Raw genomic sequence first — 14530 nt, 5'->3', positions numbered from 1 at the left:
CTAATTTTAACCTTACAACTTAACAGTTCAGTTAGGTCCCAGTTGCTACAGATCTTACCTGTTTTTTCTCTTTGTTTGTTATGACAAAGCTGTTAGGGCTATCTGCAACTGTCACTAATTGTGAATTGCTTACTGGCAACTGGCTGGCATGATCTTCCATCAGCTTTTTTTTCTTTCTCTCTTTTCCTATTTTCTGGCTTGTTTACTTGTATGCACCATGGTTTAAGGAGCATTGCACTAATTGACCAATGTGGCTGTCCCTTAACCAATTAGCAAATGCTGCTAATTGCCTGGGTGTAATATGTAATAACATAATTGACTAGTAGTGAGAATACTACTAGTATGGGGTTTGGAATGTATAAATTAATAAGCCAGGCATATTGGTAATTTTTTTATTAAACCTTTCATCTCAGTTTTACAAAATCAGGATCTGCTAAGTATCAAATACTGTTGAAATTTGAATGGTGATATCTCTGTAGAGAATTAGATAAAATCATGGATATAAATCATACTATTTGGGCATCCTAGTTATAATATTGCTAATGATACAATGTGTGAAGAAAAGGCTAATTTTATTAATTACATATTTATTAATAGTCCAAATTGTTTTGAAGCTTGCTTTTTATTTCTCATTTATTCTATTGAATGGTGATTTCTTTTTGCAGTCTGTTTTTGTGTATACACTGTATGAATAGAAATTATTAAAAAAGTTATTTTTTTTATCCTTGAAATACATTTCAGTTGTTTCAAAGGAACCACTAAACTGTTTACAGTACAATCTTTATTCTAACTAGCTGAGAGTACTTGCACAGGGCAAAAATTGTATAAAATGCAGTGTTAGATAATGTTTACTTTCATTCCTTCTTTATTCTATTAAATCTTTAATAACCTTATTAGATGCTAATTGCATACCCTACTTTGTGTACAGTAACAATTAACTCATTTGACTGACTAAGTAATTGTCTTTTAAATTTAAAGCTAAAACTATAAAAAAAGTAGAAATGTGTGCAACTTCAGGATCTTTTTGTGTTATCATAGCTCTCAAACAAAAATGTTAAAATAACACATATACACCTTCAAACAGTTCCTAGTTATCATACATAAAATTACAGTTATCAAACCAGCCAACTGTGGTTAGTGGGTGTGAATAAACACAAACATAATAGAACTTCTTTATAGTAAGAAACCTCTCAAGCTTGTCCAGTTTTGTTAAGATTTTTTATTTCACAAATTCACACAAAATGAAGGAAACCACCTGTCATACAGGACACTTAGATGGTCAGTATTTATTCATCTGGAAAAGAAAAGAAAAGAAAAAAAACCTGCTGAAATGTTTTTCCAAACAGAATGTTTTTATACGGGTAGTATAATATGTATTAATATGGGCAATACAAATTATTTTTTATGAAATAATCACATTTAGTTGAAGACCTGAAAGTTTATTTTACTGGTCAAATAAATACTTGTGTTCTTGGTCAAATAATCAGGGGCACTCTGATTTTTTTCATCTTTTCAAAATCACAACTTTATTAAGGGTTATTGCAACTTTATTCTTATGCTTAATCACAGGGTGTACATGAAGTTGCAAAATCAAAAAATTAAGTTATCAAACCTTTTACAATTTACCTCTAATGGTTTTGGGAAATATTTATGATACCCTAAACATGACTAAAGTTTTATCTGGCTCAGCCTGTCATATTAATTTTGGCCATGTTGTCCAGTTGACCTTACTTCAAAAGCATAAATATAAATGTGTGAATTTTTCTTTCGCATTGTCACCTAGTAACATTTAATGTTTAGCTGCTCTCTTTTAGCAGAAGTCAAAGATTATTTTTATTAACATCATAGTTGATTATATTCTCGGTAGTTTCTAGTATACAACGCAAGATGTATTTAATATAAATAATAATTATAATTCTAATCAATCACAAAATTGGAAGGAAGAGTATTGGTTTAATATGGCATCATTCATTGTTCAGCTGGAAATAAAAGTGGGGAAATGAAACTGGAGTGAACTAGTTTTATCCTATCACCTGTCAGTATTTTTGGATAACCCTTCATAGAGTATAAATTATGCAGAACCAACAATGTTGACTTGAATTTTATTACACTAAAGTATGATTAAAACAGACTGGTATGACTTCATAAATGAATATTTAGAGGCAAGATTTTGTGGTAGCGTGTATTGAGCATCTTGTAAATGTAAACATTTCTGGGTCTATGAAAAAATACTTACATAGGCACTTTGGATCCTTTTCAGAAACATGATATAAATTACATTTTTTAATGAAACTTGTATTATTTTCATTATTTATCATTGCTAATTATTGAAACCTGTCTTTCTTGTCAATTGCCATAACAAAGCTAAACATATTTTTCAGTTCACTAGTATTTAATATTCAGATAGTTCTTTTATGAAGATGTTCATTTTTTAGAATATCCATTAATTTATTCTCTGTGTACATAGTTTTCATTATGTTATCTCAAGAATTGTTTTCAAACTTTCAGTTGGAAGTAATGGAGGTTGCACTAGACAAAGTTGGACCTCCCAGTGAGCGAAAACTGGCCATAGTGGATAAAAATAGAGACCTCTACTTATTGCCAGTAAAGCAACAACCCAATGCTTCAGTAAAGACAATAAAGATAGGTATGGCTTTATTTTTCAAGGTAAGTCCTGTTTCTAAAAGGGAAGTGAAAAATTCTAATTGATGCAGTTGACACCATATGCATACTTGATATGAGAAACTATTAAGCACAGATATGTTTTAATATTAGTGTGTCATCAGATTTTATTCCATTATTCTACTGTGCATAGAAGGCAATGTGATTTAGTAAACATAATACTTAAGTTATTATCTCATGGATGTCATATAGTTAGTGTATTGGATGTCATGTTCCAGGGGTTATGGTTCAGTCAGTTGTGTGGAATGACAACACCAACATGTTAGCTGCACTTCAAAGTGGAAAGTTAACTGTCTGGTATTTTCCAAGTGTTGTTTTTGTTGACCGCAGTCTTCTTTCTCGAACTATCCATGAAAAGGAAGGCAGGTTAGAGAGTTTTACTTATCATTCGGTTATCTGTGTTAACATAGAATATACTGTGTATCTATTAATGATATGATGCTTTAATTAGATGCTTCTGCTTTTATAGGATTAATGATATGATTGTTGGGGATGGTGGTAGTTAAAAATAAGACATTTTCTGACATAGAGCTCAAAATATAAGATTTAATATTAGTTGTATGATGGTGTCCTTTTACTCTTACATGGAGATAATGTATGAAGTAGAATACTACAGTAATGAATATTATATTATATAGCTAAATACAAATCTGCCTTTTTGTGCTACCTTTTAATATAGGATTAACTGAATCCAAGTAATGGTTTACATGTCATTACTGATCACCAAATATGACTGATGTTTTATATTTTAAAATGTTTATAAATTGTTACATTATGTTTTGATTTTTAAGTAGTCTCTTCTTTAAATGGAAACTTTGTAATTTTATTCAGTAATTAAGTTATTGTGATTCAAAATATGAAAAATAAAACAATTCACTAGTATTCTTACATTGAAAATTATAAAAAGAACTATTTGTAAAATGTTACAGAAATGTAGTTTCTGCTGTTACTTATGTGAAAGTGATTCTTGTGTCAATTTTAAACACCTCAACAGTGAATTTGGAAAAAACCCACAAATAGTCAGTTTCTCTGGAACACACATTAGTATTCGCCGAGCAGATGGATCTCTTGTTTCCACGTCAGTATCACCTTATCCTTCTATACTCCATGGCTTTGTGGCATCTTCTCGATGGGATGATGCTGTGAGACTCTGTCGGTTCATTAAGGTAGTAACTAGTTTTTGATAAGTACAGATTAGTAAACATATGTTTCTGGTTTTCTAATTATTGAATGTATAAAAGGTAAGTAATCAATTCAAGAAGATATACTTGTAATATCTTTTGTTATGAAATTGTTGTTTTGTTTTTTGTTCTTTCTATATAAATTAAATATTTTATCTCTGAAAACATGTAATTAAGTTTTCTAAATAAAAGATATGTAATAATTTCAAGAAGATATACTTGTTATATCTTTTGTTATGAAGTTGTTGTTTTGTTTTTTGTTCTTTCTATTTAAATTAAATATTTTATCTCTGATGAAAAAATGTAATTAAGTTTTCTAAATAAAAGATATGTAATAATTTCAAGAAGATATACTTGTTATATCTTTTGTTATGAAATTGTTTTGTTTTTTGTTCTTTCTATTTAAATTAAATATTTCATCTCTGATGAAAAAATGTAATCAAGTTTTCTAAATAAAAGATAAGTAATAATTTCAAGAAGATATACTTGTAATATCTTTTGTTATGAAATTGTTTTGTTTTGTGTTGTTCTTTCTATATAAATTAAATATTTTGTTCTTGATGAAAAATGTAAGCAAGTTTTTTAACAATTTTATAAACTGGTAATAGAAAACTGGACTGAAGAAAACAACTAATATTTTATATACTTTTAGAAAGTGCTAAGTAGAACATAAAACAGGATCAGAAATAATAATATATATTCATAATGTTTTATTAAATTACAAACTAAGATACCTATCCTTTGTTTAGGTTATGGACTTTAAAAAGTGTGGAAAATGCTAAGATAAACAACACCAAAATCATAATTTTCACACAATTTATTCATAATATAACATATTGTTATAGTATTTATTATTACATTCCCAGTAGTTTTGTATAAGCTGTAAGAGCTCACTGTGTGCATACTTAAAACATGGTATATACTGGGTGATGGTTAGGGTGACTTTGTATGAAGAGGTAGTGGCAGTAGGGTTGATTTCTGTTACCTAATTTCAACAGTCATCTGTTATTGTACCTCCACAATATTTCAAGTTATTAATTAAATGACAGTCAATTATATATGTAAAAATGGCTGGTATGGGTAGAGAAGGCTATGTAGAGGAGTGAACAATGTGTTAGAACCTGACGATGACCATAGAAGGTTGAAACGTTCGCTCCTCTACAAAGTGCTTTCTCTACCCATAAGAGCCATTTTTACATATATAATTTTCTCTACAAGTGGGTTTTCTTGTCATCACGGATTAACTGACTGTCAGTAACCTCAGAAGGGTCTTACAGAATGAAGTTTTTTAAGATCAGTTGTCAAAGTAAGAAGTAGATATAACTTAACAAATGGCTATTCATGTCAATATTATTGTGGCTGTTGTAGTATTAGCTTCATCTGAGTTTATGTATCATTGCAATAGCAACAACCATTTCTTTCATTGCATTCCTCCATAGAGTGCTAGTGCACTCTCTGAGATATATCTGATGTTTGTGTGTTCTCTTCCACACACCGTGTGTGTTAATGTTACAAAAATTGAATGGTGTGTGTTTGAGTGTTTTCTTATAGCAAAGCCACATTGGACTATCTTTTGTATCCACCAAGGGAAATTAAACCACTAATTGTAGCATTGTAAATCTAAATACTTACTGCTGTCACACTGTGGTGTGGAAAATTTAATAGTTTTCTGTTCAGTGTAAGAATGTGGTGCTATCTATGAACATAATTAGCATTAGCTTATGTCAAAGATAATAAAAGCTCAATAACAACAGTAATGTGGTGTGGAGAGGGTTGTGAACCCCTGATTAATATGCCCCTTGTTCTAGAATATCATCCCACTAAGTTTGGTTGAGATTGGCCCAGCATCCTGGGAATAGTTAGATAAGAGACACACAAATGTTTTATATTATATAAATGTTATTCATGATTTAACAGTGGGATAATAGTAATTAAAAACATTGCTGTTAAGAGGAATCATAGAAGCTGAGTGGTGGGATATTTTGATAAAATAATCATAAGCTGTATATTTTATTATAGTTTGTATGCAACCCTGATGTAGTTTAAAGAGGAGAACTCAATAAATATCATTTCTTATGGTATTACTGATTATCAGTTTATTTCTATCCATGAAACTATATAAGCTTAATACTTTTTCAGAATTCCTATTAAATAATTTGCTGATAACTAAAGTATTACTGGATTCTGACATAAGGTGCTAATAAACTGTTTATTTTAATTGTTAATTTTGCCAGTTTTCAATATTTTTTTTAGTACCTGATGCTGCATTCGTTCAAGTATTACAGTTTTTTTTATGAGAAACTTAAGTGCTCTAAGTATTATCTCTTTATTGATTGTTTCTAAGTATAGAGGTTTACTGCAAATATTTACTCTTGGGTTTCAACTACATATGTTTCTCAAAAGTCATATTAGTTAACACATATTTATGTAATGCACTTACTTATTCACAAGATTTATTCATCCTGTTTTACTTTTATTCAACCATTGAAGCTTTCAGGCCACTCTGAGTTTTGTTTTCCATAAGACAATCATGAATATTTATGACTTATGTTTTACTAAAGAAAAAAAGTTTATACTTCCTCATAGATGAAAATATTTTGGTGTATGTTTAAATTTAATATCATACATTTTTAATTTGATGTTCTAGCATCTGACTGTTTTATCTTGTAAAAAGGTTTTATGATGGCTATAATCATATTCACCTGAATCAGCTGTATGTTTAATTATCCTGTGACATTTGTTATTATTGATTTTGAAAAATGATAGTTGTTATGTTCATGTAATATCACGTGGTACTGACTTTAGTGGTAAATTTAAACAAGTATACATTTTTTATGTCATTTAAAGGACACTGCTTTATGGGCTTGTTTGGCTGCCATGGCTACTGCTGCAAAGGATCTTAACACAGCAGAAATAGCATATTCTGCTATAGAAGAGGTAGTACTTTTTATTGTTTACACTGCTCTGAAGTTGATAATACTACATTTTTATAAAAAAGCTGCATATTACTTGGTTTTATCTTTTATATACAATTGTATATCATGTGTTTTAGTTACTATGAAATTGAGTTGGATATTGACATAAGAATATTACCACGTTTCATCTTATAGAATCATATAAGAAATTTCGTATGCTGACCTGGTTTAAATTTGGTACATTTGTTATATTTTTCAAACTTTTCATTCACCTGGAACATTTGACTTACAGCTTCATGTGTTTTTTTTTCCTTCAATCTGTCATAAATTAAAGCAAGTTAAATAATTCAGTATATTTGTTGCAGGAAAAAACTTATAATCAATTCAAGATTTAAATACATAAAAAAACACATGATAAAATTCAGTGCTTGTTTTACTACAAACTGTTTAATGACTAGACTAAGATGATAATATAGGTTACTAAACATGTAAACAAATTAAAGATAATTTTATTCCACACATGGTAGAGCAGAATACTGAAAACATTTTTCAACAACACTGGGACTTCCTTTAATTTATTATCACAGTAATAGACTTCCAGCAACAACTTTAACATGAAACACTCAAAAGAAATGACCTATAAGATTTTGGACATTACATATTTTAACTATAGTTTCCAAACTTTTTTGATTAAAACATAGGATTATCAGTATGCATCTGTTAAAATGTTTTTCCCAAGGCAAGTAGTTTTTATTGTGTAACCATTTTAAAATTGGTGTTTTCTTTATAATCAATGTATATTTTATAGTAAAGCATTTACTTATGCCAGGTAATCTTTGCTGTAATCTATGTGGAACATTGAAATCAGCATCATAAAACTTTTCAAACAGGGTATATACTATAGTTTATTGATGAAGTTTCAAGTCAAAATCTAATATTACTGTTTTGTTACTATTTTATTATACTTACTTTTAATTTTAGTGTTGTTTGTTTTTCTGTTGTCTCTGAAAGTTTCAAAACCTTAGTGCTTACCTTTTTAGATTTTTTTTATTTTAGTTATCTTTCCTAGACATCCCATTAATCTTGAATAGTTTAGGGTAAACCATTTCAACCCATCAGTGAACTTTTTTATAGTTATTAGTATTATAGCAAACCATAATGCACATATTCATGCAGGTGGATAAAGTACAGTATATTCAGTATATCAAAGAACTACCTCTGAAAGAACTTAGGACGGCTGAAATGGCACAATTATGTGGAAATTGGAGGGAAGCTGAGGGGATACTTCTTCAAGCAGGACTTGTATTTCGAGCAATCATGATGAATATTCAACTTTACCATTGGGAAAGGTAGTTTAGTAAAATAATTGTTTGTATAGATTATAATTTTAGTGACATAATGTGTTAAGCCTTTTTCCTCACTAACTGCAGTATACAATTCCAATACATTACATTACCTTCATGTACATAAATAGCTATTTTCATTCAGTGTTCCTTCTATACACAAAAAGGAAAATATTTGTGCATGGCTCTTTTGGAATCAGACAATAGGAGTGTGATATACTCCATAGATGCATGTGACTCCCTCTATTCCATTTTTCTGCATGGCTCTTTTGGAATCAGACAATAGGAGTGTGATATACTCCATAGATGCATGTGACTCCCTCTATTCCATTTTTCTGAACTGTTACTTCTTGTTTGGCAGCACTTGTGTTCAGACGTTTTTTTTTTAGTGCTCTTCATGGGAATTGGGATTTTAATAGTTTAATTTTCCAAAGAAGTATTTCTTTATTATATTTTTTTCTTCATTGAAAAGATATTTTAGTTTATCTTAATATCCCAGTCTTTATTTTCTTCTCACACTTACATATTTTATATGAAATGCCTTTGTTTGATTTCCTTGTTTCTGCAATGAATTCTGAGATTCAAGTTCCACTTCAGGTGTTATAACTCCAGCACTATTTTCACAGACTGCAATTAGGAGAGACTTGAATTTGGATTTTTTCTGCTATTATTCACTGTGAGATTGATTGTTATGTGGATCAACCTTTTTTCTCTTGAACTTGCCCCACTAATCCTCCTGAATGAGCCAAACTTGTTTGGACTAATGAAGATTTGACAACCTTTTTACGCCACCGGATTTTGCCGTTTTTCTTCCTGCAGAATCAACTAGGCCTAATACTGGATTTTGTGACATGATTTGTTAAGTGTGTTTCATCCATTTCCCTGTTTTTCTGTGATTCTTTGTTACATCAGTATTAGCTCATTTGTCTCTTGCTTTACACCTGTGGTTTCAATGTAGTTGGATTTTTCTGGGTTGTAATACAACCTTGTCACAGGTACATTTGCTGTATCTGTTCTTTTCAGGATTTTTGTCGTTTTTTTGTGGTGATATGTTTTTGATCATGTATCTGAGACTTTGGAATCTCATGTGTAATATGTGCATCAACACCTGACATTTTCCTCTTTGGTTGCATGTTTGTCACAGTTGGAGCCACAAAGTGCCCCTATTCTTTCCCTTTCTGCATGTTTCTGTTTCCGTATCAGGGGCTTCTCATTTTTTTATTCAACGTTGTTAGCATGTTACCAACAGTATCAGAGACAGGATTCTGGTCCAGTGGGTGTTAGACTGTATTTTTATTCTTTGGTGATCTTTTGCTGCAGTTTTATGGGTTCTTTGGGCTTTATCAGAAGAATTTGTCCTACTATTCCTTTGTCCTTGGTACCCTTTTCTTTCCACATGACATGGGATTCTGCCACCATCAAATAACTGTCCGAGGAGGTACAAAATGTTATGTTTCTACAGGCCATTTTCTTCAGGCTGTTTGTTGTCTTCATGCGAAACTGGCAGTTTGTAGCCTGTACTGGGTTTGTCCCACCTCATTCTAATTTTTAATCTGTTCCATTTTGCTTTGGAGTTATTTCTCACCCTTATGTGGACATTTTCTTCAGGTTTCAAAGAGGTGTGTTGCAAATGATTATTTTCATATCCTGATATTTCATCACTCATGACTCTTCCTTTTTTTTGGTTTATTCTTCCTGGGGTTGCTTCAGCCTTACCTATTTTTCAATTGTTCAAAATAATCATTTGTTACTTGTTTGCTATTAGGTGGAGGGGGCTTATTATAATGGTATGTTATACAAAGTGACAGAGTCCTTACTGTGATCTATCCAGTATCCTGTTGATATAGGTGGGTTTTTTCTACATGCATCTCTGTTAGGCCATCCCTTCTCCTCTTCCTTTTCATTCAATGGGTTTTCATTTTGATTACAGCTTGTGAAGTTTCATCGCTTTGGGGATATGATCTTTCCTGCTATGCCTTATCATCTTAGGGCAAGGTCATATATGTGCTGTTTCTTGGGCTTTTTACAACTAGTAGAATTTTGCAGGAATCTTTTGTTAGCTCTTATTACTGTTCCCCCTACCCTTATTTTCATGTGGCCTTAGTGGTTAAATATGACTTGCACATTGGGGAGTTTTCTGCTTCCTCATCCAATATTTCTCATTCTCCTTGTCTGGATGATTTTGTTCTTCTCATGTTCTAGCCATTCTAATCAGTGTTTTCTACAGCTTCTCCTCTTTTCTCCCAAGAGGATTTTGTGTTCAATACCAAATCTCTTCAGTTGGGTTGGACAATGAGAAGCAAAAGATTCTCCAAAACTATTTTTATATGCAGTGTAATCCTATAATTTAGTTCCATGTTTTTCCTTATGAACTGGTAACAGCTTCTAACATTTCACAAAAGTTGTTCATTTCTTTGTTACCTGATTTCATATTGGGGTTATATAGACTTTTAATTCATTTACAACTGATTTGTCTTGCCCATGTGGCTTGGACCTTGACATGCTTATGAGAATTGGCTATACACTTTAGTTCTTTTTGGCTCTTTCTAAAGAATATTATGGATTCATCACACAGTTTTATCTCCTTATTTTTGTAATTTTTACTGGAGGTATGACTTACCAAATAAAGGTTGATGTTATCTTTATTGTGATCTTAATATTGCTTTGAGATATAAATACATGGTTCTTTCTTATAGGTATTTGTCTCTGTTCTCTAAGACTTAATTTAGTCATTGGTCTGTTCATTGACTCCATTATTCAAGTCTTGCTGGTCTTGTTCATCAAATCTGTTGATCTTCAAATCACAGTTTAATAAAACTGTAGGATGTGTGGTTTAGTTTTATATTTAATGTGGAGGCAGAATGAAAGATCTCATTTTTTGACTTGTTTAAATGTTAAAAGTGCTTAACTGTTAATAGAAACCAATTTAATGTAACATACCTATTTGTATACTAAATTAAAATATATTTGTCATTTTACATAGAATTGTTACCTTTGTAATTCAAACACATGAAATTGGGCTGTTGAATAAATTGTTTTAAAAATAAATATATTTTCTAATAACTATTGAAGTTTCCTTTAATAGTTAATATATTTTTACTTTAATATTTAGTGAATATGTGTTCATGTAGTAACCTAGAGTTAATCAAAACTTCTATTATTTCTACACGGATAAGGTGACATAATTAAGTTATTTTATATACAAAATCATATTGAAAGTCATCCTAAGCTAACAATAAAAAGAATTGTAAATTTAAGCACTATGGCTGCAGTCTTTCCAGCTCAATATTGATGTGACATTTTTGTTAACTTCCAGGGCTTTAGACCTTGCTGTTAAACATAAGACTCATGTTGATACTGTGTTGGCATACAGGAAAAAATACTTGGGGAAATTTGAAAAAGAAGAAACCAATCAGAGGTTTCAACAGTATAACCAAGAAGTAAGAAATGTTTTTTTAATATCCCAGGACAGTAGATTTTCTGTTTACTGGTTGCTTTAATAATAATAATGATGGGTATTTTGTTTTTGAGCTTTATTCTACTATTGATCATTACTGGGTAATATTTTGGTGTTACCATTCTTAATGATTGGTTGCTATAGCTGATGTGTGTTTTCTTTTTGGTGTTTATTTCTTAACATCTGTATGTTTCATTTCTTAACAGTAATTTGTTTAATTTAGGTTACTGTATGGTTTTGTCATTTTAAACAATTCATTTTTTTGTTTTGGTATGAAATTGTAATTTACTGATAGCTTCAAACAACAGCATCTGTGTAATGAATTATAGTGTCTATTTACATAGTAATACATTTTATGTTTAATATTGTTTTTGTTTTGTTTTTCTAATAGATCAAACCTGACTGGGATCAGATCACTGCTAAAATTGAACAAGAATATCAGAAAGAACGGGAGAGACCAGCTACTAGCAATCGATAACAAGATAAATCACTGCAAGATGTGAACTTTTTGTACATGTGTGCACAACCAGTTATGTTAGATTAGTGTTGTTTTAAATTTTTGTCATAAAATATTGAGGTAATTTATTCCTTTTTATTCCAATGTCATCCATTAGTAAACTAAAAAAATGAATTTTTTTTAACGTTTGGCTATTTAATCCACAGAAGAAACAATTTGAAGTGACTATAAATGTAATTAATTTATTTAGCAATTCTATGTATAGAAGCTTTTGAAATAATTAAATTTTATTCTTTATTTATTCTTGTATGTATACCTGTTCAAAACGTTTTGCATTCAACAAGCATATCTAGTAGCTAAAGCAATTTTACAGTACTTTGTTAATTGTATAACTTTACTTTATTATAGCTTGTTACCCTATATACAGATCTGTAGACATTTACTGCATTCATACAGATTTTACTAACAAGTAATAGTTAGTATTGCTGAATATGTAATTAAAATCAGATGGTTCTGTGAAAGGTAGAATGTGTAAAATTACATTAATTATTACAAGAGTTATCACACAGAATCATATGTATATAAAGTACATTGAATTTCAGAGAAAGTCCCAAACTCAAGAGCTTTCAAATAATTAAGTATTCTTTAGCTATTCAACAGCACTGGAGTTTTTATACTTTGTTTTGAAATAAAAAGCAAATTAATATTGTTTCATGCTTATTTTAACCAAGTATTTAAGGAACAATTTTATCTACAGAAAAGTTATGTGAATGGAAAGTGTACACATCAATGGAGTTAAGGGATTAACTGACAGTTTGATGGTCTTAACTAGCTTTTTGGAAAAAGAAACAGTTGCTAGCCTAATTCGTTATTAAATAACAAAATTTTAAGAAATCATGTTTTTGCTCTGACTGATGAAGTGATATCTTACAAGCTTACTTAAAAAAAGGATTGTTCATCAAAAGGAAAAATAATTTGAGGTATTAATATTTTAGCATATATTGTGCTTATGTCAGTAATTCTAAGTTGAGTGGGTTAAAATTTGTGATGATAATAAAGTGTTGCATTATTTTATAAAACAAAGTTGTAGATATTAATAATTCTGCTCTGATTGTGACTTCTAAACATTTCAATTATTTTGCTTTTTTTTACATATTCATTCTGGTTATTTTGCAATATTAGATAAAAAAAACTAAAGATGTAAGTGAAATATGTTAGGATCTAGAGGGATTAATGCTATCAACTGATACACTTATGGTTTAGTGGATCAGAAAGTCTAAACTCATGTAATATTTGAAATGAACAGTACAAGTATGGTTTTATTAATTGTACTGGCACGTCTGAACTTAAATTAGCTTTAGTAATTTATATATTTTGTGTATATATATATTAGATTTTTGTGCCATATTTCACCTGAATCAACATTTTGTAATTGTATGTATCATTTCAACATTTTTAATTTGCAGGAAAACATTCTTTTTATAGTTTGTTTTGGTTGATTAATACATTGTCTGTCTCCTTGTTTTGATTAGTATGATTTTGTGCAATTAATAATAATTCTGTTATGTATTTTCACAGTTGTGCCTTTTTATTATTATTGGATAATATTTAAAATATATTCTACATAAAGTTTTACGTGTTTGTAGTTTAGGTAGATGTTGTTTAAATTAATTTTGAATGGTAGAAATGGTAAGGCTTAAAGATAATATTTGCAATACTTATATTTTATGATGACAACAACAAAAAAAACACAATGTGACTTAATTTACACCTTGATATGTTCATGTGGGTTGATGTGATATTATTTGTGATTCTCTTGTAATATGTGACTTTAATTTTTAAAGACAAATTTAGTTCAGTGGCTTAACTTCAAATTCTTTTAATAATAGTTACTTTGTACGTATTGTCACTGAACAAACTGTTGTCTATGACCTGCAGTTGATTTGAGTTTATTTCAAATAAAGTATCCACCACATAAATTTGTAAGTGTAACTGGCCTACTGGAACTTGTGCAGAACAGAACTATTGGATTGTGGTCTATCAGAAGAGGATTTAAGAAAGTTAAAAATCAACTAAAAATATTAAATAAACTTATCACCAGTGAGTTAATCCTTTAGGTCAGGAATCCCAAAACGTTTTTTTTCCATTCCAAATCTTTCCAAAATCATTATAATGCCATAGACTACAAAAGGCATATTTTATTGATACATAAAACATTAATAAGGAGTCAAAGCTTGATTTTGTCACGGATGGTGCCAAGAATACATTGTGTGGATCAGATACTAAGTATGTCACTAGAATTGAATGCCAGACTTAGATCAATATGTAGAGATGAGAAAATAGGTTGGTTGGATTTGTGGGATAATTTTAATGGGAAATTTAATCGTTTTGAAATGGATGGCTTACACTTGAACAAGGCGGAGGCTAGCATGTTAGCAAGGGCTATTAACTCAGCTGTAATGATAAATTTATACTAGAGCTAGACAGAGGTGAAG

At 30.1% G+C, this 14530-nt stretch overlaps 1 protein-coding gene across 6 annotated transcripts in view; it reads left to right on the top strand.

Moving 5' to 3' along the window:
* The window catches only part of Oseg5 (intraflagellar transport protein Oseg5), a 46944-nt gene extending 32972 nt beyond the window's left edge, over positions 1–13972 (top strand). For all 6 annotated transcript variants that reach the window (XM_076467601.1, XM_076467603.1, XM_076467606.1 and 3 more), the window contains exons 14-20: positions 2509–2647; positions 2901–3048; positions 3677–3848; positions 6711–6800; positions 7955–8127; positions 11438–11561; positions 11970–13972. In XM_076467601.1, the coding sequence (XP_076323716.1) occupies positions 2509–2647; positions 2901–3048; positions 3677–3848; positions 6711–6800; positions 7955–8127; positions 11438–11561; positions 11970–12056 (933 nt within the window). In that variant the 3' untranslated portion in view covers positions 12057–13972. The remainder of the gene's footprint in view (positions 1–2508; positions 2648–2900; positions 3049–3676; positions 3849–6710; positions 6801–7954; positions 8128–11437; positions 11562–11969) is intronic.
* Positions 13973–14530: the final 558 nt, after the last annotated feature.

Source organism: Tachypleus tridentatus, chromosome 11 (genome assembly GCF_004210375.1).
Source record: "Tachypleus tridentatus isolate NWPU-2018 chromosome 11, ASM421037v1, whole genome shotgun sequence".
Lineage (NCBI taxonomy): Eukaryota > Metazoa > Arthropoda > Merostomata > Xiphosura > Limulidae > Tachypleus > Tachypleus tridentatus.
The sequence above is the reverse complement of the archived record's forward strand: the minus strand, read 5'-3'. Positions and strand labels throughout refer to the sequence as shown.